General features: G+C 49.6%; 2 protein-coding genes and 1 long non-coding RNA gene across 3 annotated transcripts; 1 reads left to right on the top strand and 2 right to left on the bottom strand.

Moving 5' to 3' along the window:
- Positions 1–2,831: 2,831 nt before the first annotated feature.
- On the bottom strand, positions 2,832–7,842 carry Sf3b4 (splicing factor 3b subunit 4). The gene is made up of 6 exons (XM_059265893.1): positions 7,539–7,842; positions 7,042–7,170; positions 6,216–6,758; positions 5,780–5,986; positions 3,543–3,716; positions 2,832–3,236 (listed from the first exon to the last, which is right to left on the bottom strand). Exons 1-6 carry the CDS (start codon positions 7,570–7,572, stop codon positions 3,049–3,051), a joined length of 1,275 nt encoding a protein of 424 aa, XP_059121876.1. The 5' UTR covers positions 7,573–7,842; the 3' UTR covers positions 2,832–3,048.
- On the top strand, positions 7,690–13,027 carry LOC131913309 (uncharacterized). Its single transcript, XR_009379863.1, has 3 exons — positions 7,690–7,877; positions 9,278–9,405; positions 11,588–13,027. It is a non-coding gene; the product is annotated as an uncharacterized LOC131913309 (long non-coding RNA).
- On the bottom strand, positions 8,722–18,706 carry Mtmr11 (myotubularin related protein 11). The gene is made up of 17 exons (XM_059265892.1): positions 18,408–18,706; positions 17,975–18,065; positions 17,478–17,599; positions 17,050–17,110; positions 16,772–16,914; positions 15,280–15,358; positions 15,040–15,175; positions 14,738–14,825; positions 14,526–14,614; positions 14,320–14,444; positions 13,079–13,145; positions 12,645–12,715; positions 12,004–12,170; positions 11,560–11,733; positions 10,786–10,968; positions 10,143–10,436; positions 8,722–9,378 (listed from the first exon to the last, which is right to left on the bottom strand). The coding sequence occupies exons 1-17, from the start codon at positions 18,471–18,473 to the stop codon at positions 9,232–9,234; spliced, it is 2,103 nt and encodes a 700-aa protein (XP_059121875.1). The 5' UTR covers positions 18,474–18,706; the 3' UTR covers positions 8,722–9,231.
- Positions 18,707–20,965: the final 2,259 nt, after the last annotated feature.

Here is a 20,965-nt window from a genome sequence, read left to right as displayed (position 1 = left end):
TGTTTGGGTCAATAAATTTCACATTTATTGAAAGTCATAATAGATGCTGGTTTACCCTAAAACACTTACCTCTTACCTAGACTGGAAATGCTGTGTCCAGTACATTCTCCCCCAAAGGCAAATCCTCACTGTTGTATAGTTGACAGTGAACCTACTGAACAAGAGGATTTGTATCTTTAATGGCATCTGGCCATCCCCAGCAGGATGCCAATGAATCCCAAAACTCACCTGGCGACAGTTCTCTGCCCCAGCTCTCGGGAAGCCTTGCCAAAGCTCTAGAAGTACTTACTCTAAATCTGCTGGCTGAAGGACTCCAGGATGCTACACGGAACAGCTCTGCACACGGGCCTCAGGAACTCGCCCTTTACTAGGCTTTCATTGATGAAACTTCTTAAGGTCAATACATCTTTTAATTTAAATACATTATTTCCCATCTTTGGTTATAGCCAAGCCTTGCTGACAGGAAGCTGTTTCTCTTTAAAGTGATTCTGCATGCATACTCTGCACCGACCTATTAGCTTCCCAGAAGAAATACTGTACTTGTTAGTCAAGGGTGACAGAGCAAGCCTATAGTCCCCAAGAGTCAGGAAGCTGAGGCAAGAGGATCACAAGTCCCAGGCCTGCCTGGGCTACAGAATAAGTTAAAGGCCACTTTAGTGAGACCCTGTATCAAAATGAAAGGCAAAGACAGCCAGGGATATAACTCGGGGTGATTCCACCCCCCTGAAATGTAAGCGGAAAAAGGGAAACGGTTTCTTTTTAAATTGAGGGAAGACTTAAATCATGTACTAACCATCTACACTTTCCCACTTCCCTAAACTGGATTCATTAACACTCCAGTTTCTTCAGGCTTGGTACCAGGCTGAAGGTACCAGTACCAAACCCTCCATACCCTACCGAGTTTCTACTTGTTCTCATCAGGTGGTCCCACAGCTTTGCTACTGTGTCTAGGTGATTGCCACATTTACATCTCCAATCCAGATCTGTCTCCAGCCAGTTGACTAATGCCTAGTCGACATTACCACCTTGATGTCTGATAACCATGCTAACTAGGACAGCAGAATTCCTGAGCCAAGAGCCCACAGCTGAAGTAGCATTCTCCCTTTTACCTCAGTGTTGTTTTGAAGGGTTCCGTTGCACCACTTGAAGAGCTGAGGAGCCCCCCACCTGACTCTGACCTCAGCCAGCCTCCAACACACACAGCTTAGTGCAGCGCCCGCTTCTCTGCATGACAAAAATCGCACCTTTCAAGATAAAACTCAGCCGGGAGCTGGGGAACCCCTAATGCCAGCATTCTCCTGGCAGAGGCAGGAAGACAAGGCATTTTGAGGCCAGCCTGGGGTAGGGTTAGGGTTAGACTATCTTTTCAGTTTGAGACAGGGTTTCTCCATGTAGCCCTGGCTGTCCTAGGACTCACTACGCAGACCAGGCTGGCTTTGAACTCACAGAGATCCACCCTCCTAAACGCAGAGATTAAAGGCATGCACCATCATGGCTGGATAGTTAAGACCATCTTTGACCAAAGACTACATTCAGATATCGCTATTTTTCTTTTTGGTTTTTCAAGACAGGGTTTCTCTGTGTAGTTTTGGTGCCTGTCCTGGAACTCACTCTAGACCAGGCTGGCCTTGAACTCACAGAGATCCACCTGGCTCTGCCTCCCAAGTGCTGGGATTAAAGGCGTGCACCACTGCCGCCCGGCTTCAGCCATCACTATTTTTCTAAGAAAGTCTTCCTGAACTTTCAAACCAAGTTACGTATCTTTTCTCCTGCTCCCAAAACACGCTTCAGTCACTGTGTCTTGTGTCAGTTCTGACAGCAACATTTGTGGAGCTTGCATCCTCGCCACTAGCAGACAGAGCCTCTGTAGGAACCAGGAAAATGTTACACGAGTGGAAACAATGTGAATAAAATTAGGAATAAGATATAAATCTCATATGCTGAAAATGAACATTTATTGTCCTTCCTCATTTTGCCCGGCTATTATTTAAGACGTTTATATGGCTCCAAATGAAAAGCATGTTAACAGTACACTCAGTAAAGAAGCTTCAACTGAGCAAGGTAGCGCATGTATTTAATCCCACAAAGGCAGGAGGTATCTCTGAGTTGGTGGCCACCCAGGTCTACATGAGTTCCAGGACAGCAAGGGTTACAAAGACCTCCTCCTGCCCCCCCAAAAAGAAACAAAGCTTCCCTCCATGTTTCCTACCTCCCTAGTGATGATTTCCATTGGTTGGTTGATCTATTTTTAAATATAAGCAAACACACATTTGTGCTACCTCTTAGGTAAGGTAGCAGCACACCATATATATGGGCACATAAATACATAAATGCACGTTACATATAATTTCATTTACTACAACCTACACATCTTTCCCAAGAATATCTCTTTTCCCCTCTGGTATCAAGGACAGAGCCTAGGACCTCACAAATGTCAAGGATGCACTCCACCACTAAGCTAATCTCCCAGCTCCCCCTTGGTTGTTTCAAAGCTGCACAGTGCTCTAGTGTGTGGATTCACCAGTTCAGACACCTGCCCCTTCCTGACACTTCCCAACTGACCTCCAAATAGTGTTACAACGGATACTCTTGTGCATGTTACTTTTTGCTAACGTATCACCAGACATTTTATTTCTTGTTGCTAATGTCTCCATGTTATAAACCGGGAGATAAGGTCTATATTCCAGGAAACAACTGCTCTAGTGAAGATGTCTGGTGGTCCAGCAACAGCAGCACACGCAGAAAAACCTTTACAATGTAAACAGGCTCCCTCTTTTCTACCACTTCTCCCACAATACCCTGAATTCTCTAGAAGTTACTTCACCAAAGAATAAACAAGAAGTAGAATTTTATTTTCTCTATACATGTGTAAAACAATTAGGACCAACATTTTAAAACAAAGATGAAGAGAAAACCCCTGTGGACAAAAATGACATAGAAATGGGGACAGAGTTGCTGAGAGGGTCAGGACATTAGCTACAGCGACTCTGCTTGGTCCAAGAAATGAAGATACTGGGGGGACATAGGAGGGAGACAAAGGATGGTAGTTTACTGAGGAAGTGGGCCCCGGAGTGGACCACGAGGTGGAACTGGGGGCCGTGGGGTGGGTCTGGGTGGAGGGAGGGGACCCCGCTGGTAGCCATAGGGAGGAGGTCTTGGAGGACCAGTGTATCCATGAGGAGGCATCAGTGGAGGAGGCCCTCGCATCCCGTGTGGAGGCATGGGACCTGGATGACCTGCAGGAAGAAAAAGAAGAGTTAATAAAAGTGAAAATAAGAAGCAGTTGATGCTGAGAGATCGGTAGGGATAAGATAAAGAACAGAAGAAACAGGAGACATCAGAGAAAGGGTCTGGGACAGGGCGATGACAAAATGCTGTTAGAATAGACCCAGAACCCACAGCTTGGTGGCATATGCCCCATAACACTGGCACTGAGGCAGGAGGAGCAGGAGGCAAGGCTACCCTGGGTTACAGAGTCTCCATCTCTCCCACACACACATTAAATACAGGTAAGGATAAGAAAGGGACTAGCACCCACTCACCCATGGGAGATCCAAAAGGAGGCCCTCGAGGGGGCATGCCCATCGGAGGAGGTCCAGGATGAGGCATTCCAGGAGGTGGCCGGGGTGGTGGCTGCCCTCCAGAGCCTGGCGGCCCAGCATGGGGATGTCCTAGGCCATGGGGGCCATGGTGCGCCAGCTGCATCTGGGACATACCTATGAAAAGAGAACAAAGAGAAAGAGACAAAAGGGACACAGGGCAAAGAAAACAACAAAATGACAAGGGACATGAAGATCACACCATGGCTGACCCTGTCCTTGACCCTTTCAACGGCAAAACCCACCAATGCTGCAGGCTCTTCACCTTCCTGATTCCTTTCAAAGGACTTGTCTGAAGGTGACCGACAGCAGCGGCTACAGGAGGCATGCTACTAATTACCTCCAAGTTTGCTTAGCACATCAGAAATACCTTTTCTCTCCATGTGAAGAAAAGACAGTGAAATGTGCACTCCTCCTTCCTTTGTGACTGGAGCACAAGATGCGAACAGCAAAGCACACAACAAGCAGATCTTTGCTCTGTGACAGGACTTGGGAAGGTGGTAGTCATACTCCAAGGGCAAAGGCTTAGTTCTAAAAGGCCAGTAAGAATTCCTAGCAGGGCAGTGGTGGTGCACACCTTTGATCCCAGCACTCAGGAGGCAGAGGCAGGCAGATCTCTGTGAGTTCAAGGCTAGCCTGGGCTGTTACAGAGAAACTCTGTCTCAGGAAGCTCACACCTGCATTCCCCAGTATGCCAAAGGCTGAGGCAGAAGTCGTAATTGAACAACCTTAGTTACCTAGCAAAGTTGAGACCAAAGTTCTGGGCCATATGAGACTCTGGCTCAAAAAACAATATAAAGTAAATTACAAAAAATAAAATTTTAGCCTGCCATGGTAGTGCACACTTTTAATCCCAGCACTAGGGAGGCAGAAACAGGTAGATCTGTGTGAGTTTAAACTAGCCTTTTCTACAGAGTGTTCCAGGCCAGCCAAGAATATATTGTAAACGCAAAACCACCATCACCACCAAAAAAGGATTCCTTAAGAGGACAAGAGAGAGCCGGGTGGTGGCACACACCTTTAATGCCAGCACTCAGGAGGCAGAGCCAGGCGGATCGTTGTGAGTTCGAGGCCAGCCTGGTCTACAGAGCGAGATCCAGGACAGGCACCAAAACTACACAGAGAAACCCTGTCTTGAAAAAAGGACAAGAGAGTGGATATCAACTGTTCCAGGCACAAAGTTTGTAATACCAATAACTAGGCCATCAGGAGAAACCTGAGTACCAAGTGCTATGGCAATTTCAGAAGAATTTTAAGGAAAAGTCTATGAAGATCCTAGAAAAATTACTCAGTAAAAGTAGCTCAAAGACAGAAAATTAGAGTCAAAGAGATAGGAGATTACCACAGTAAGTGTATGTACAGTAGAGCAGGGTGCTGGTTGTGGCAAAGGGCAGAAACATGGGTTAGATCCACAAGTGGAAAACAGAACTGACAAACTCCCCAAGCTGTGAACTGCTACAACAGGAGTTGTAAAGGAGAGAGAAAACTGAACTGTGGGTTGAGCAGCAGCCTTGTCTAGCCTGTCAAGAACCATGGACTAGAGACCCAGAAGGAATCAGTACCTGTACATTTAACACAAAGATAAACACAGGAGAACCAACACAAAATCTACAGACAGAAAAAAGGGGCTGACCTAGGTTGCTAAGTAACACAGAGAATCAAAAAAAAAAAAAAAATCAGAAAAATACAAGAATTTCAAACGGGAAGACGTGGCTAGTTACATGTACAGCAGCAGTTACGAAGCAGAAATGGCTGGTTAGTGGTGGCATTGTCTTTAATCCCAGTACTCGGGAGGCAGAGGCAGATGGATCTGAGCTTAAGGCCAGCCTGGGCTACAGATAGAGTTCCAGAACAGCCAGGGTCCAGGACAGAGAAGTCCCGAAAACAAAACAAAACACACAAACAAAAGCAGCAGAAATGTCGGCGAGATTTGGCAACTGGGCTACTACCTGGGAATCAGAGGAGAGGCTGAGAGGAAAAAAACATTAAGTACAGGCTATTCTGCAGAAAATGTAAAAAATGGAGATAAAATGGGGAGTACTGAAGTATACAAAGTACTGTTTGTTTTCTGAAGGAGAGGGGACTCTGGACTACTTCCACCCAGGACAAAGAGCAGCGGGACAAGCAGGGACAGAGCCACCCTGCAAGCTCAGCCCCTTTTCCCAGCAGAGAGCACTTACCTGGATGGGGCATCCCACCTGGTGGGAACGGGTGTGGATGTGAATGCCCGTGACCGGGATGCCCAGCTCCTGGAGTTCCTGCTGCCGGGGGCCCGTGTCCTCCAGCCCCAGGTGGCATAGGTGGTGGGGGCATGGCTGGAGGTATCCCAGGTGGGAGGGCTCCGGGAGGCGGCACTGGAGGTGGGAAGGAGCCAGGAGGAGGCATGCCTATAGAGGAAATGAGAGTTCATGGTGAGGAAGACCACCTTACAGAGCGCCGGCCTCCCGCAGCACCAACCCCAGCCTCCCATGGAAACCCAACGTCTTCACTGCCAACCCCCACGCCTCACGCCTTTCTCACTGGCCACTGACTGAACGACTGACTCCAGTGGTTTTTCTGCCTCCTGACCCTCCCTCCCAAGGGCCTCCCCGGTGTAGTTTAAACTAAAAGCTTTACCTGGTGGAGGAAGCCCAGAACCCAGGGATGAAACCACAGGGTTGGGGGCAGAGGGCGGAGGGGGTGCATCTGCAAAGAGCTGATGAGGGCGGTCAGCCTGGGACAGTGGGTTCTGGGCTGCCAGAAGTCGTTCAGCTGCTGAGCCGTGGCGCTCGCCCTTGGAGTCCTTCTTGAAGGCGTATGACACAGTGATAGGGCGGTTGCAGAGGTACTGCCCATTCATGGCCTCAATCGCAGCATCCGAAGCATCAAACGAAGCAAAATTAATGAAGGCATAACCCTTGGAGTTGCCAGTGTCGGGGTCCCGCATAATCTTGGGGGTTTGTAAGATGACCCCAAAGGCGCTGAAAGTATCATAAAGCAGCTTCTCGTCGATTTCTGGGTCCAGGTTCCCAATGAAAATGTTGGCTCCTACATCCAGGTTTTTGTTGTGAGCCGAAGCCTTGTTCACCCGTATCGGCTTCCCATAGAGTTTGATCATGTTCATAATCTTAATGGCATAGTCAGCATCTTCCTCGCTCAAGAACTCAACAAAGCCATAGCCTGGGAAACGGAAGAAAAGAGGACTACTCAGGTGAAGAGATTCAAAAGGAAACATCAACTCACTAGCCGCCAAACAAAGAACAACATGGGAGAACCTCACTTCAAGTGAGACCGGTCCCAGTAACCTCAACCTAGAGCCCAGAGAACACCCCACAAACAAGCTGTGAACTGACGCTTAAGGGAGAGAAACCTTTAGGTGGCTCATTCCAAGAGTTATGACTCTCGCTGAGACCCTTCCGGGGCCGTGACCCCTATGCGGGGTTACTTCTTGCCAAATACTCACCTTGGTGCTGGCCAGTGACTCTATCCTTTGGCATGTGGGTGTTGACCACGGGCCCTGCCTGGAGAAAGAGCTCCCACAGCAGCGGTTCACTGACTTTCTCGTCCAGACCTCCCACGTACACCGTGGCATCTAAAGAAGGTGCGAACAGGGTCGGAGTTAAAAGGCAAACAAAAGAAGCGCTACCTAAAGCCCTGAACCGCGCTCTGCCTGCCCAGTCTACAGAGTCGGCTGACGTCTAATCGGGCGTTCTTGCCGATGCTGTCCTTCCCGGTGGCGTTCCGCTGGCCTGTTTGGCAGTGGGGGCAGGGGGCACAAGGGAGCTGGATCTGGAGGCAGCCCCCTTACAGGCCTCGGCCTGCACCCGGCCGTGGCCCGGCACGCAGAGGTCGGTCTCACACCGGCCGAGTCTGGTCTACCCACCCTGGCGGAAGCGCCTCTGGCCCTGATCTGCCCTCCACCCGCCCCGGGCCCATCCTGGGCTCTTCTCTCCCAATTACCCTGATTTCGTTCGGAGATGGGCCCGGCAGCCATGGCGAACGGGCTCCCGCCGTCTCTAAGCAGCGGCACCGCCCTCTGACCTCAGTCACGACTTCCACTTCCGGGCCAAGGCTGGCCGCAGGGGCGGGGCCGGCCGCAGGGGCGGGGCCGGCCGCAGGGGCGGGGCCGGAAGGGGTCGCGGCCATCTTAGGGGCCTGACTGGTGTCTGGGCAGGCGGTCTGGAGCCGTCCCGGCACCCGGGGCGGGGCGGACGCCCTCAGCCCGTCTTGGTGCAGCTCTCGACCGTCAGGGGACCACATTGCTCCCCAAGTGCAAATTCAAGTGCCAAACCAAGCTTTGTATGTTCTGTGACGCAGGGACGTGTGCGGCGGGGTGGGAGTGGGGGGAGGACGTGGGGCGTCCCGCCAACCCCAGGGCTGGGCTCGGGGTAGTTTGTTTTCCCCAAAGGGAAGAGACTGAAGTGTCTGAGCCCCACTAATCTTAGGGAAATCTGAAACACGAGGCCCGGTGTGTTCCCAGGCCGGTACTGAAGTTTGGAGGTGCCTGTCTCGCCGGGCGGCGGCGGCGCACGCCTTTAATCCCAGCACTCCGGAGGCAGAGGCAGGTGGATCTCTGTGAGTTCGAGGCCAGCCTGGTCTGCAGAGTGAGATCCAGGACAGGCTCCAAAGCTACACAGAGAAATCCTGTCTCAAAAACAAACAAACAAAAAAAAATGCTTGTCTCAACCTCCAGAGTACACTCTGGTCTCAGCAGCATCGTACATACTTGTCCCATCTTTTATAGTCAGGTGCACAAAGAGAGAGCCTTTCTTATGGGCGTGATGGCACCTGTTAATCCCAGCACTCAGGCGACAGGCAGACTGGTGGATCTCTGAGATCCAGGCCAGCCTGGTCTACAGAGCTAGTCCTGGGACAGCCAGAGCTACACACATACCCAGTCAGGGGTGTGGGGTGGGGTGGGAATTCCAGGCCAGCCTGATCTACAGAGCAAGTTCCAGAACAGCAGGACTACAGAGAAACCTGTCTCGACAAAAAGGGGGAGCCCTTCTTTCCTCAAATTTCATGTGAATTCTGCCGAGACCCACCTGACTTGGGTCCTTTATTTCCTTATCAATAATTCCTTTTCTCTCAGTTCATAACCCTTCCCCATCCACTTTGCTGAGATCTTCATTCAACACAAGAAACAATACCAGCAATGTGTAGAAATACTGTGCTTTAATGAATTCCTTAAATAGAAATACCACTACAAAAATACACGGTGGGAGGAGAGGGTGTCTCCCTTATTCACCTCATTCCCACAGAAGACTAAGGGACTGGATTTCAAAGCAGCGGTGAGGGGCTGAGAATGAGGTCTCTAGGACATCTTGTTGGGAATGATGAAAAGTGTCTCTGACCTCAGAGTTTTGACAGTTTGTCATCTAAAAGGTACAGAATTGCCTGGGAAAAAAGGCAGCCATACTCTAAATTGGTTTTGTTTCTTACTCTTTAAATCAAGAGAAACAAAAATAGCTCCAGGAACCAAACCAGACGGGAGAGCTGGAGGTGGGAGCCACACGGATGATAGAAACTCACGCTCTGAGTGAGCTCCTCTGTGGGCTGGGATGGGAAAGCTGAACGCCAAGGTCAGATAGAAAGAGATTAGCAGAGCCCCCTCCACACCCCCTCCGCCCTGCCCTGGAGAATGCCAGCAGTTTCAGCGGATCTGAGAGAGGATGGTGTTTGGATCTCTTCTCTTGCAGCGATCCTCAGGAGATACTCTTGGTGTCAATTTTCTTAATAGTTCCTGAAGACAAGAGAGCTCATCCTGGAGGCCAGAGACTGTAAGAGCTGAGGAGCCAGTCTGGGGAGGGGAAAGCAGGGTACAAAGGTATGTTGTTGCAAGTCTAGCTTTCTCTCTCTTTCTTTTTCTGTTCTTTTTTTTTTTTTTTTTTTAATCTTTCAAGACAGGATTTCTCTGTATATCCTTGGCTATCCTGGAACTCACTCTGTAGACCAGGCTGGCCTCGAACTCACAGAGATCTGCCTGCCTCTGCCTCCTGAGTGCTGGGATTAAAGGCACTGCCCAGCTAGTTTTCTTTTTTTTTTTTTTTGTCTTTTTTTTTTTTTTCCCCCAAGACATGGTTTCTCTGTGGAACCTTGGTTGTTCTGGAACTCACTTTGTAGACCAGGATGCTCTACACAGGCATGGGCCACCACTGCCCAGGAAAGGAGGTAGTATCATGTTTGTTTGTTTGTTTCTTTGTTTGTTTCGAGACAGGTTTTTTCTGTGTACCTTTGGTGCCTGTCCTGGGTCTCGATCTGTAGACCAGGCTGGGCTCGAACTCACAGAGATCTGCCTGGCTCTGCCTCCCAGTGCTGGGATTAAAGGCGTGCGCCACTACCGCCCGGCAGTATCTATTTTTAAGATCCTTGCTACTTCGAGAGTCTTAAACGCTCTCTCCTCTCTGACTGTGCCCTAGATTCCACATGGTCCAAGCCACAGGCAGTTTTCCCACCACCTGTTATCCCGAGTGGACCCTGTTTGATAAATGGAGTGCCCCCACTTCCTCCAGCCCTTTGCCTTCCCAGCTCTTTGTCCCCCTCCAGTCTGTTTTCCCTTCTCACCTGGACCTCAGGCCTTCCCCTCAGGTAACAGCGTTTCCAGAACCTGATCTGAGGTCCCAGATATCCAGGCAGCAGTAGCCCAGGAGGTAGAGGGCAAGCTCCCCAATGTGAGGGGAGCCCCCATTCCTGATCAGCTAGGCTTTCAGAGGATCTAGCAGGTCGAGGGAGCCAATGAGAAGAGACTGCCAGCAAGGAGGGGCTGTCTTGCCAAGGACAGAGCTGATTCAGGGCTGTCAGGGCCCCTCTAGAGAACAGCCACACAGAACTGGGGGGTCCAGGAACCATGAAGCTTGGCTAAAAGAGAAAGCGAAGTCAACAGGGAACTGAGAAAACCACTGCTTTCTAAAGTGGGGAGGGACTTCCAGTCACGTTGTACCCGAGACTGAAGAAGTCCCAAGCCTCCCTTGCGCTCACAGCTCACTAGGCTTTAGGGCTCTGGGCCTCTTAGCTTGAGTTTAGAGGAACTTGTAATGTATGGATATGAAACAAGGAGCCCAACAGAAATGAAGACAAAAAGGATGCCGTTTGCTATTCTAGGACATCGGTTGCTTTCTCTGAGGAACTCGGATATCCTGTCTTTCTACATCTCATCTAGTAGTGTAAACTTGGGCAAGTCAGGGGAATTGAAGTGTAGACATTTTACCTGTTGCCTAGGGAGCCAGGAACCTGGGCAATGCTCCGGATTGTAGCCAGGATTAAGGAACTGTGATATCTGTTCCTTGCTGTAGCGTAAATCCCAGTCCCAGACAGACAGATGTAGATCTGCAGAGCTCCCATCGAGAGGCTGGGAGTACTCAGGGGTGTAAACTTGTGTGTAGGAGTTGAACTGGACAGCGGAAGCGAGAAAAGGGATGGATGGTTAGAGCTTAGGAAGTGGCTTGCTGGATGAGAAGAGCACTTGCCGTGTGAGGGTGAGAAGTTGAGTTTGAATTCCCAGAACCCACACAAAGCCAGACACATAACTCAGGATCAGCCATCTCAGTGCTTCCACAGGAAGATGGGAGGCAGACACAGGAGAAGCCCTGGAAGCTCATGGGCCAGCTAGCCTGGAGTATACAGCAGACAAGGCGCAGGTGGACAATGAGGACGGACTCCTGAGCCTGACCTCTGACCTCCACGGGACTGCCATTGCGTGCAGCCATCCACATTCACACACACGACTGTGCACACACAAAACTTTCAAACAGGGAGTGTTAAGCCAGTGTGTGTGTGTGTGTATCTGTCCTACATCTAGAAACAAATTATGACCCTCTTACCTCCGATTTCAGGCATCATATGGAGAACAAAAGTCTAAACTCAAGAGTGAGCTCCCCCAACCCCTTCCACAAACCTCAGTTTTCATAAATCAAGACCAAATTTCAAAGTCCGAATACAGGAAGATACAGAAAAAAATAAATAAAAAACAGAAGTCACTAACCTGTCCACTCTTCTTCCCACGCTCCCAGGGAGTATTTCTCAGGAAGGTGAGGGTGTCGGGAACCCAGATGCTGTCGTGCAGAGCGAGAAGGAAAAACTCAGAGAATTCAAATTCAGCTGGAAACTTCTGGAGGAGCTGCCAGACACAGTCCAGGAAAAGAGGAAACACTGCGGCCTGGGAAGAGAAAAAGGGATCGAGAGTCTGCAAGGGTCTAAAGCACGGGGTGACAAAATCCGAGAACCGAGGCCCGAGGGGGCAGGGCACCAAGGGGTCAGGGGTTAAAATAGGAATTGAGTAGTAGGGCCGTGAGCCTGACGCATCTGAGTGTTCACTGGGGCTGACTTAGCCCATTGAGACCGGGTTCTCTTCAGTGGGTTAGGGTATATCATTCTCTCACCCTCAATTCTTTAGTAATGCCCCCCAAACAAAACCTAGTGTCCTCACCTCCTCACTGGCCCCGGTGTCCCCAAGCCTCGTCAGGAAGGGGTGTCCCGCCGCTACCCACTCTCGTTGCACTAATGACTGGAAACCAAACAGTGTCCGGGCTTCGGGGGCCGAAAGCAGCTGGACGAGTGAAGAGAGGAGGCCATTGAGATCACGGTCACCACGCTCTGGGCGATGAGGAAGGAACCAAAAAGGGGGTCCAGGAAACTAGGGCAGGAGGGAATGGGAAGAGGAGCCGTGGGGAGAGGACGGAGGGCAGGGGAAGGAGGGGAAGCGGGATTGAAAGGGCAGGGAGAAGTACAGAGAAAACAAAGCTCAATGGTTCGTTTCACAGACTTCACCTTCTTGAAACACCCAGTGCCACAGAGGAACCACCATCCCAGGTGCCCTTCCCACCCTGACCTTGTCCCCATCCACTGATAAAGGGGTGGGAGGGACTAAGAGCATCGTAGAGTTGGGGACAACTGTTACAGTAGGGAGACTGTCGCTCTGAAGGATGCCTTGGCCCAAGTGCTTCCTACTGACAGGAAGATGCTGGTATTTAAGGGCACAGGGAAGTTGTGCGAACCTCCCCCTTCCACACTACCCAGTCACATGAAGGAAAAGGTAAGGGACACAAAGAGCTGACCCAAGGGCCTCACCTTGAAGAACTACAGAACGGACTCGGGATGTCACTAGTACTGAGATGTCGCTGGCCTTTCGAAGACAAGACCTGGAGGGGCATGGGAGGGAGGGAGAGAGGGGTGAGTTAGAAGCGAGGCAGATTCCCAAACACCTGCTCCTTCTTCTAAGAAAGAGCAGTACAGTCTGAGGGATGAATTTATGGGAGGCTGGAAAGCCCACGTCAAGAGAAGCCAGAAGAAGTTGGATTGTTGTTGTTTTTTGTTTCTTTGGAGACAGAGTCTCACTAATAGCCCTGGCTATCCTGGAACTCCCTATGTAGGCCAGGCTGGATTAGAACTCACAGACACCCACCTGCCTCTGCCCCTACCTTGTGTGCTGGGATTAAAGATGTGCACCACTACATTTGGCTAGAAGTTGGAATTATTCATCAAGATTAGAAAGTTGGGCGTACCTGACATAGTCCAACCATCGTGTTCCTTCCAAGGCTGAGAACCACTTCTCCTCAGCTGTAGATGAATCTAACAGGGGGGTCAAGAAGGGCAAAGAGGTCAGGATCCAGGTCTAACCATAATCGGCTAAGAAATCTGAGAGGGCCGAGTGTGGCATGCACTCTAATCTCAGCATGGAGGCAAAGGCAGATCTCTATGAGTTGGAGGCCAGCCTGGTCCACATAGTGAGTTCCAGGACAGCCAGAGCTAGACTGTAAGGCCCTGTCTCAAAAAAGCAAAACAAACCAAAATAAAATGGTTTGGTAGTGGGGGCTGGAGAGATGGCGTGGTGTTAAGAGGGCATATTGCTCTTCTAGATGACCTAAGTTTGACTCTCAGAACCCACGTCAGGTGACTCTTGGCCGACACCACTGGCCATTGGCCTCCACAGGCACCCCCAAATACATGGCATACAGACACACACATACACATACACATGATAAATGAAGGCCTTGGGTTTGATCCTCAGCATTTAAAAATTTTTTTTTTTTTTTTTTTTTTTTTTTTTTTTTTTTTTGAGACAGGGTTTCTCTGTGTAGCTTTGCGCCTTTCCTGGAACTCACTTGGTAGCCCAGGCTGGCCTCGAACTCACAGAGATCCGCCTGGCTCTGCCTCCCGAGTGCTGGGATTAAAGGCATGCGCCACCACCACCCGGCTTAAAAAAGTTTTTATGAGTATACAATATTGTAAATAAAATTCATCGTACACTTAAGATGGATAGAGTGAATTTCATAGTTTTTTTATTTTTCATTTTTGTTTTGAGACAGTGCCTCGTAGCCCAGACTGGCCCTGAATTCATTATAGTGATCCTCTTAATTTTATTTCCCAAATGGCGTGATTACAGGTTTGTACCACCACACCCATTCAGCCAGGAAAGTTATATTTTTAAAGCTGGGGAGCAGGGTGTGGTAGTGCATGCCTTTATGCATGCCTCCCAGCACTCATGAGACAGAGTCAAGCAGATGGATCAGTGAGCTTGAGGCCAGCCTGGTCTACATAGTGATCTTGAGGCCAACCAGGGCTACATAATGAGACTCTGTCTCAGAGGATAAAAAATAAAAAAAAACATTTGGGAAAAACAGGCTATTGGTAAATCTGTGGCCATGAAGATAGGATGGAAAAGTGAAAGATTATTGGGCTAAAGGATTATTCATGTATAATATACAAAATAGGTTAGGGTTGCGGGCTCAAAGATTATTCTCACCAGGCAGGCAAAGGGCCCTCAGCTTCAAGTGGGCAAGTTGGATATCAGCAAGACTAGGCATCTCATCCATAGTATCTACCAAGACAACATCAGAGTGCCCAGCCTGGAGCATTGACTCCACTGCTCTGGAGGGAAAGAAGGGGTCAGGAATGAAGGCAGCGAGTCTTCCCAGAATAGCTGCCCTGAGTCTCACCATGTCATCTCACCTGATATCTTCTTTGTTAGGGTCACTGGCTACATAGAAGCCTCCACATCGGAGAAGGTCACTGCCGCCAGGGTGGTGCCAGGACAGGCGCTTCATAAGGGTGAGAAGAGGGTCATCGTGGAAGAACTGCACTTAAGCTGCCCTTGCCCTGACAATGACCTCACAGGAAGCCCTCCCATCCCTGGTCCCCTGACCCTCTAATCTCAGACTGACCGGTCCACGGCCCTGATGGAAGTGGGCAAATGCTCTTCTGACCTCACTGTCCAGAATTCGATTAGGGACCCAGAAGTAACCCGAGAGGCTGCAAAATGAAGAGTGACGTCACAGCTTGTCAGTGACCTCTGCTAACAGGAAGCTATTATGACAAGGAAGTTACTTTGGAAAGACCATCCCAAGGGATCTCAGGTTTTAAAAAGAGGGAACAGGCTGGAGTTTACGGGAACTGCTGGCTTAGAGGACCAGGGAGCTCTGGGAAGACTTAGGGGCAGCAGGAGCTGGGCGGACAGGGACATCACCTGGTGGCTATATCGAATCTCTCATTGACTGTGCTGACCCTCCAGCCTCGGGCCCCCTGCTGCTTCCGCTCAGCTTCCCAGTCTTCTAAAGTCTCCAAGAGAGGAATAGGTGGTTTTCTGGAGCCAGAAACCTTGCCTGGAGCAGGAGTGAGACAGAGAGGAAGAAGAAATATTTTATCCAACTAGCCCCTTCCATTTCAGACTCTTCCCATTTCCTTGACCTAAAGCATCCTCACTTACCAATTTTGCTCATGATTATTCCTCTATACTGCTGGATTTGACTACTCTGAGCTCTGGCTTGAACGATGGCCATGGTTACCTGGGGAGGAGAGCATGCATATCCCATTCTTTAGCCTCAGACTAGCAGTAAAAAGAATGAAACAGCATGTGTTTCTCTGTCTTTACCATCAATAGAGCAGAGCAGCTAACACAGGCCCCAGAGAAGGAGACCTCCACAATCGGTAGGTGCTGTGGGCAGAGGAACAAATCTAGAACCATAGGATCATAGAATATTAATTTGGGGGAGGAATCCTAGGAATATTATCCAACTTTCCACATTTTTCAGAGGTGAAAATTTACCCATAGTTACTGTTCATAACTGACAGAGCCAGACAGGTCAGGCTCCCCCCCTTCACGAGACTATCACTTACTCCAGCCTTTGATTGGAGTGAGAGAAATGATTGTTGTAGAATATTGTTTTAAGATATGTTACGTTTGTTTCTGCTGTGGAACATTTGTTTAATGATGCAAAGATGTGTTGTATTCGTTTTGTTTGTTTTGTTTTTAAGATTTATTTACTGCCGGGCGGTGGTGGCGCACGCCTTTAATCCCAGCACTCGGGAGGCAGAGGCAGGAGGATCTCTGTGAGTTCGAGGCCAGCCTGGGCTACAGAGCGAGATCCAGGAAAGGCACAAAGCTACACAGAGAAACCCTGTCTCAAAAAACTAAAAATAAATAGATAGATAGATAGATAGATAGATAGATAGATAGATAGATAGATAGATAAAATACCATTCATACATATAAAATAAAAATAAATCTTTAAAAAAAAAGATTTATTTACTTATTATATACAATGTTCTGCCTGTATGTATGTTGGTCGGCCAGAAGAGGGCACCGGATCTCATTACAGATGGTTGTGAGCCACCATGTGGTTGCTGGGAATTGAACTCAGGACCTCTGAAGAGCAGCCAGTGCTCTTAACCTCTGAGGCATCTCTCCAGCCCTGTTGCATTCTCTTATGCTGCATTTGTTTAACTCTGTGAAGCTGTGTCACTGTGCCTGTCTAAAACACCTAAAGGTCGAATAAAGAGCTGAACAGCCAATAGTGAGGCAGGAGAAAGGATAGGCGGGGCTGGCAGGCAGAGAGAATAAGTAGAAGGAGAAATCTGGTGCGGGGAAGAAGAGCAAGAGAACAAGGAGGGGAGGGTGCTAGGGGCCAGCCACCGTCACCCAGCCAGTCACAGAGTAAGAGTGAAAGATATACAGAAGTAAGAAAAGGAGAAGCCCAGAGGCAAAAGGTAAATGGGATAATTTAAGAAAAGCTGGCAAAAAAATAAGCCAAGCTAAGGCCGGGCATTCATAATTAAGAATAAACCTCCATGTGTGATTTATTTGGGAGCTGGGTGGCGGGCCCCCAAAAAGAGAAAAAACAACCACAACAAATGATGAGAGACCCTGGAGCATGGAGAGGATCCTGGCTTTCTAAGGCGAGAAATGAAAGGGTTCTTACCTGAAAGGCCTGAGGCCCTAACCCTCCAGCTTCAAAACCAACTCTAAGCAGACGGAAGTCTCGACCGTGAATGAGAATCTCCTCTGGGATGAACTTCAGCTGGGCCCCCGGGCGGAGGAGCTGCACCCTGGACAAGCCACTCACTGAAGTCAAGAGTCAGAGAGTGGAATAACCATGGGGTCGCTCTGGGAGGATTCCTTCTAGTCCACCCTGCCCCACCCTTCTGGGGACAGAAAGGGGATGTTCTGAGGCCCCTTTTATCAACCCCTCACACTTACCAGCCTCTAACCGCCCAATGTTGACCAGGGAAAAATCATGGTCACTGCTCAGGGGAGTATCCTAAAGGAAGCACAGGAGTGGTACTACAGACCCCGGGCAGCCATCATTGTCCTACCCTGGGGCCTCCTGCCTCCTCCTCTGCCCTCCCCAGTAGAAGGCAACTTCCCTAGAAATAATTCCTACTGTCAATAATACAGTCAAAAGACAACCCCTAATCCATGTTTGTCCAAATCCAGACTCCCTTCCCAGTGCACTCTAGCTGTCCTTTTATTTTGTTTTGTGTTTTTTAAAAACAGAGTATTGCTGCATAGCCTAGGCTAGCCTGGAATGCTCATGGTCTTCCCACCTCCCCCTCCAGAATGCTGGGATCACAGGTCAGTGCCACCAGGCCCAGCTTCTGTCTTTTCTATTATACTGATCATCTCACCTGATTTCGCTGCCATCCACCAGGTTGGAAGGTGACCCTAAAGTTGGTGCATATCAGAGTTCCAGACAGCTCCAGTTCTCGCCCTTTCCGCAGCCCTGGTGCCCACGCTAGGATCTTCTCCCCTAAAAGAGGAACAGGGCAGCAAAGTTCCAGCTGTTCCTACTGCTGCCCACATGTCCACATACCTACTCCTCTTTCTAGAATGTCAGATAGCAGGGAAATGATTTGCATTTTGTAACCTCTAGCAGCTCAGTGACAGAACATGGCACAGAGCAGACATTCAATGATCATGGACTAGTTAATAAGAAAAGGGCTAACCAAGGCAAGAAAGCAGAGGGAACGCCAAGGTTGGAGCTCCCCACCAGCTCTTGAGGAGACAGGAGAGCAAGTCTCAGGCAGAAACACTTTGAGGAAAGGAATACAGAGCCATCTCTGGTGAGAACTTAAGGATGGGGTAGGAGGTATTCTGAAGGAGTCTTGGAAAGTCAGATTATTACCTGGGAGGCAACCAGAGGCCAGGCAATCACCAAGCTGATGACTGCTGTGCTCCGGCATCCTGTGGCCTGCGTCAGACTTCGGTCCAGAGAACTGAGAAGGGGAGAGTTAATCTGGGACTTCCCAAACTCAGGATCTGGGATTCCTTCAGCAGCTGCCTTTGGGGACCCACACTGGGCCTCTCCCACTCAGGGAAACTGAGACCAGTGACTGCCAGGAGCTCAGGCCTGGGGCTGGCAGACAGGACAGGGAGGGGCTAGTTAATGAATAATGAGACAACTCGAGACTGGAAGGGCAGAGCAAGCTCCATGACACTTGATAAAACAGATACACCCTCCTCTGGATCCTTTCTTCCCTCTTAATTTCCAGAGCATCCCCATCCACACCGTCTTGCCACTCCCCGCCCCCCTCCCCACCCCCATTCCTTCTCCTTACCCCTATTTCTGGCTCCTCTTTCTGGGGGGCAATGTTGAAACTCTGGCCCCGGCCCCCCCACCACATTTCCCTGGCTCCATCCGGGAGTGGAGCAGCTAAGGGCGGGAGTCCTCGAAGATGCTCACTCTCTCTGGGGAGAGGCTAAAACCAAGCGGTCCCCGGAGAAAGAGGCGAGGGAGGGCCCAGGGGAAACACCGTTTGGGATGTGAAGAGCACAGTTCCGGGGGTCTTATTTGAAAGGTGTGTCCTGCCCAGACAGGGAAGGCTCCTTGGAAACTTCGGTAACTCTAAAGAGGCCAGGCAAGATGCCCAGCCCCTTAAAGGAGAACACTCACAGTTTTTTGGAAAGTAAAAAAGGAAATGGAGGCCTTAAGAAAGATGGGAGAAATGGGGGTAACTGGGGAGTACCCAGATCCCCTCTACCCAATCCCACATTCTAATCTATGTTCGTGAATATTACAAGTTGCGGGGGAGTGGGGGGGGGCGCAGTAATGTAATTATTAAATGGGAACATTTTGGGCCAGCTCTCTGTACTGTTTAGTGAGAAATGAAATACTAGGAAACTCGTTATTTTTGTTTGGTTTATTTATGGGTTTTATGATTATGTTGTTGTTTCGGCCTTTGATTTTCAACCTCCTCTGACAACGTAACAACAGGGGTTGAGAAGAGGATGTAAATGGGAACGGGACCTTGTGTCCTTTTCCGGAGAGCGTGACAGGCCGAGGGGCGAGTGAAGTGGGCGGAAGTTGGTGCGTCTGGGATGCAGATGCAGTACAGGTATTTTGGCGTGCAAATCTCAGCAGCGGAGTAGGGAGAGGTGTAGAAAGCCCAGGAAAGGGTCGTAGAATCTAACCCAGCCTTTTCTCACTGCAAGCGCACCTCCCCGCTCCCGCCCCCACTTATTCCCCAGGAAAGCCCTGCCCAGGTACACGACTCCTCCCCCTCCAACCCAGTCACCAGATCTCCTAATGAATGATTCATGTTCTGGACTTTGAAAGCTAGGGGTTGGAAACCTTCTTTCAGCTCCAGGATCACATCCCCCCCTCCTTCCCTGCTGAACTCAAGAAGCAAAGATGGGGGGGTGGTGCCAGGAGACAAGGAACGGAGACGGGGGAGGGCAACTTGAGGGTAGCATGTTTCACCGAGGAAGACAGGAAGTGAACACAAAATAGGGTTAATGAGCTGCTGTTTTATTGTTTTTGAGTCTGTACAGAGGCAGCAATCCTTAGGTGGGGGGTCGTGACATTCAATACTCCCTTCCCCACAGCACACATCCTTCCAGCCTCAGCTTCCAAAGTTCCTTGTGTTGGCTGCGACTGTGGAAACAGTGAAGCTAGCCCGAGCCGAGTCAGTCTGGAACAGGCATGTGCTTGCTAAGAAGGGGGCCCAGAAGCCTTATTGTAAAGTCCAAAAGGTTGCTGAACACCTCTACCCCACCACACACCTCTCAATGTCGTGTGGAATAAAGTATGAACTGTAATAAGGAAGCAGCGCAGGAAGAGGTGTACCCCCCGCCCCCCATGGTTTAAATTCCTATGATCCATTTTTCTTCTCCCCACCACTCTTCCGAGGGCCTCATTCTAGTCTTTAATACCTCGAGGTATGGGAACAGCAGAATACAGAGGAAGAATGGTCAGAGGAATAAACTGGGTGATTCAGATCATCACCTAACCAGAAATGCAAGGGTAGCAGCTGAGCGTTAGGTAACGGAAGACTCTCACCACCTGCAGCACAAACCCAGTGGTCCACTACTGGATGGAAAGGGCATAGAGAGGCAAAGAGCTGTCTCAGATTTTTCCATTTTCAGACCCCTGTTTTGATTACAGGTTTGCCAGGAGCAAGGGCTGCTGGCAGGGGCAGCTGGAGGAGGGAGGTGGAGCTGAGTGACTCACTCACACGATGAATCACAGATCCAGTTATAAACACAGAAAGAGGCCAAGGTCCTTCCCACCCCACTCCTCAGACAGCTTCCATCACTTCCGCTGCCCCCACCCACACAGCCAATGGAGGGGCACAGGAATTCGACATGGAAGCAAGATAGTTAATCAGCTTAAGCACAGGAGGCAATACACCCTAATTTGTGACTGGGTATCTGCAAAATATTTTTAAAAGAGACAGAGCCTCTATGACTCACTGAATCTGCAGTTGGAGATGGAGGGAAAGAATTCAGTTCTAAGACTCTGGAGTACGTGTTCCCAAGCCAGAAAACGGCTTCCAATTCTGTTCTCACCTCTGGCTATATGGGAGGTACTGCCTCCTTGGAAACAGAGGGCAGAGTCCAGAGGTGTCTGAGTAATACCCAGACAATAATTTCCCAAATGCTCCTTTACTGAAGGAAGAAAGGCAAGAGCCAGATCTCAGGGAACCAGCTCCATTCTCTGGGCTCAGGATCACCCCCCAACCCAAGTATATAATATAGAGTCATGGTAATTTCTGCTCTATTGTGTGGACTCTGGAAGCCTATGGTGAGGGAAGGTACTTCTATTTTAAGGCACAGCAGGCAGCTTAACACCATCCCTCACTCTTAGAAATTGCATCTTAAAAACTAAATAAAAAGA

Source organism: Peromyscus eremicus, chromosome 6 (genome assembly GCF_949786415.1).
Source record: "Peromyscus eremicus chromosome 6, PerEre_H2_v1, whole genome shotgun sequence".
Taxonomy (NCBI): domain Eukaryota; kingdom Metazoa; phylum Chordata; class Mammalia; order Rodentia; family Cricetidae; genus Peromyscus; species Peromyscus eremicus.
This window is presented reverse-complemented; position numbering and strand designations above follow the sequence as displayed.

Coding starts and splice junctions, on each gene's coding strand:
- Sf3b4 (XM_059265893.1), bottom strand. CDS start 7,572: ATGGCTGCCGGGCCCATCTCCGAACGAAATCAGG. Junction 6,759..7,041: donor AGTCACTGGCCAGCACCAAG/GTGAGTATTTGG, acceptor TCCGTTTCCCAG/GCTATGGCTTTGTTGAGTTC. Junction 3,717..5,779: donor AGGTGGGATGCCCCATCCAG/GTAAGTGCTCTC, acceptor CTCTTTTCATAG/GTATGTCCCAGATGCAGCTG.
- Mtmr11 (XM_059265892.1), bottom strand. CDS start 18,473: ATGTGGTGGGGGGGCCGGGGCCAGAGTTTCAACATTGCCCCCCAGAAA. Junction 15,359..16,771: donor TAGGGCCTCAGGCCTTTCAG/GTAAGAACCCTT, acceptor TCTCCTCCCCAG/GTAACCATGGCCATCGTTCA. Junction 14,445..14,525: donor CCTAACAAAGAAGATATCAG/GTGAGATGACAT, acceptor CTTTCCCTCCAG/AGCAGTGGAGTCAATGCTCC.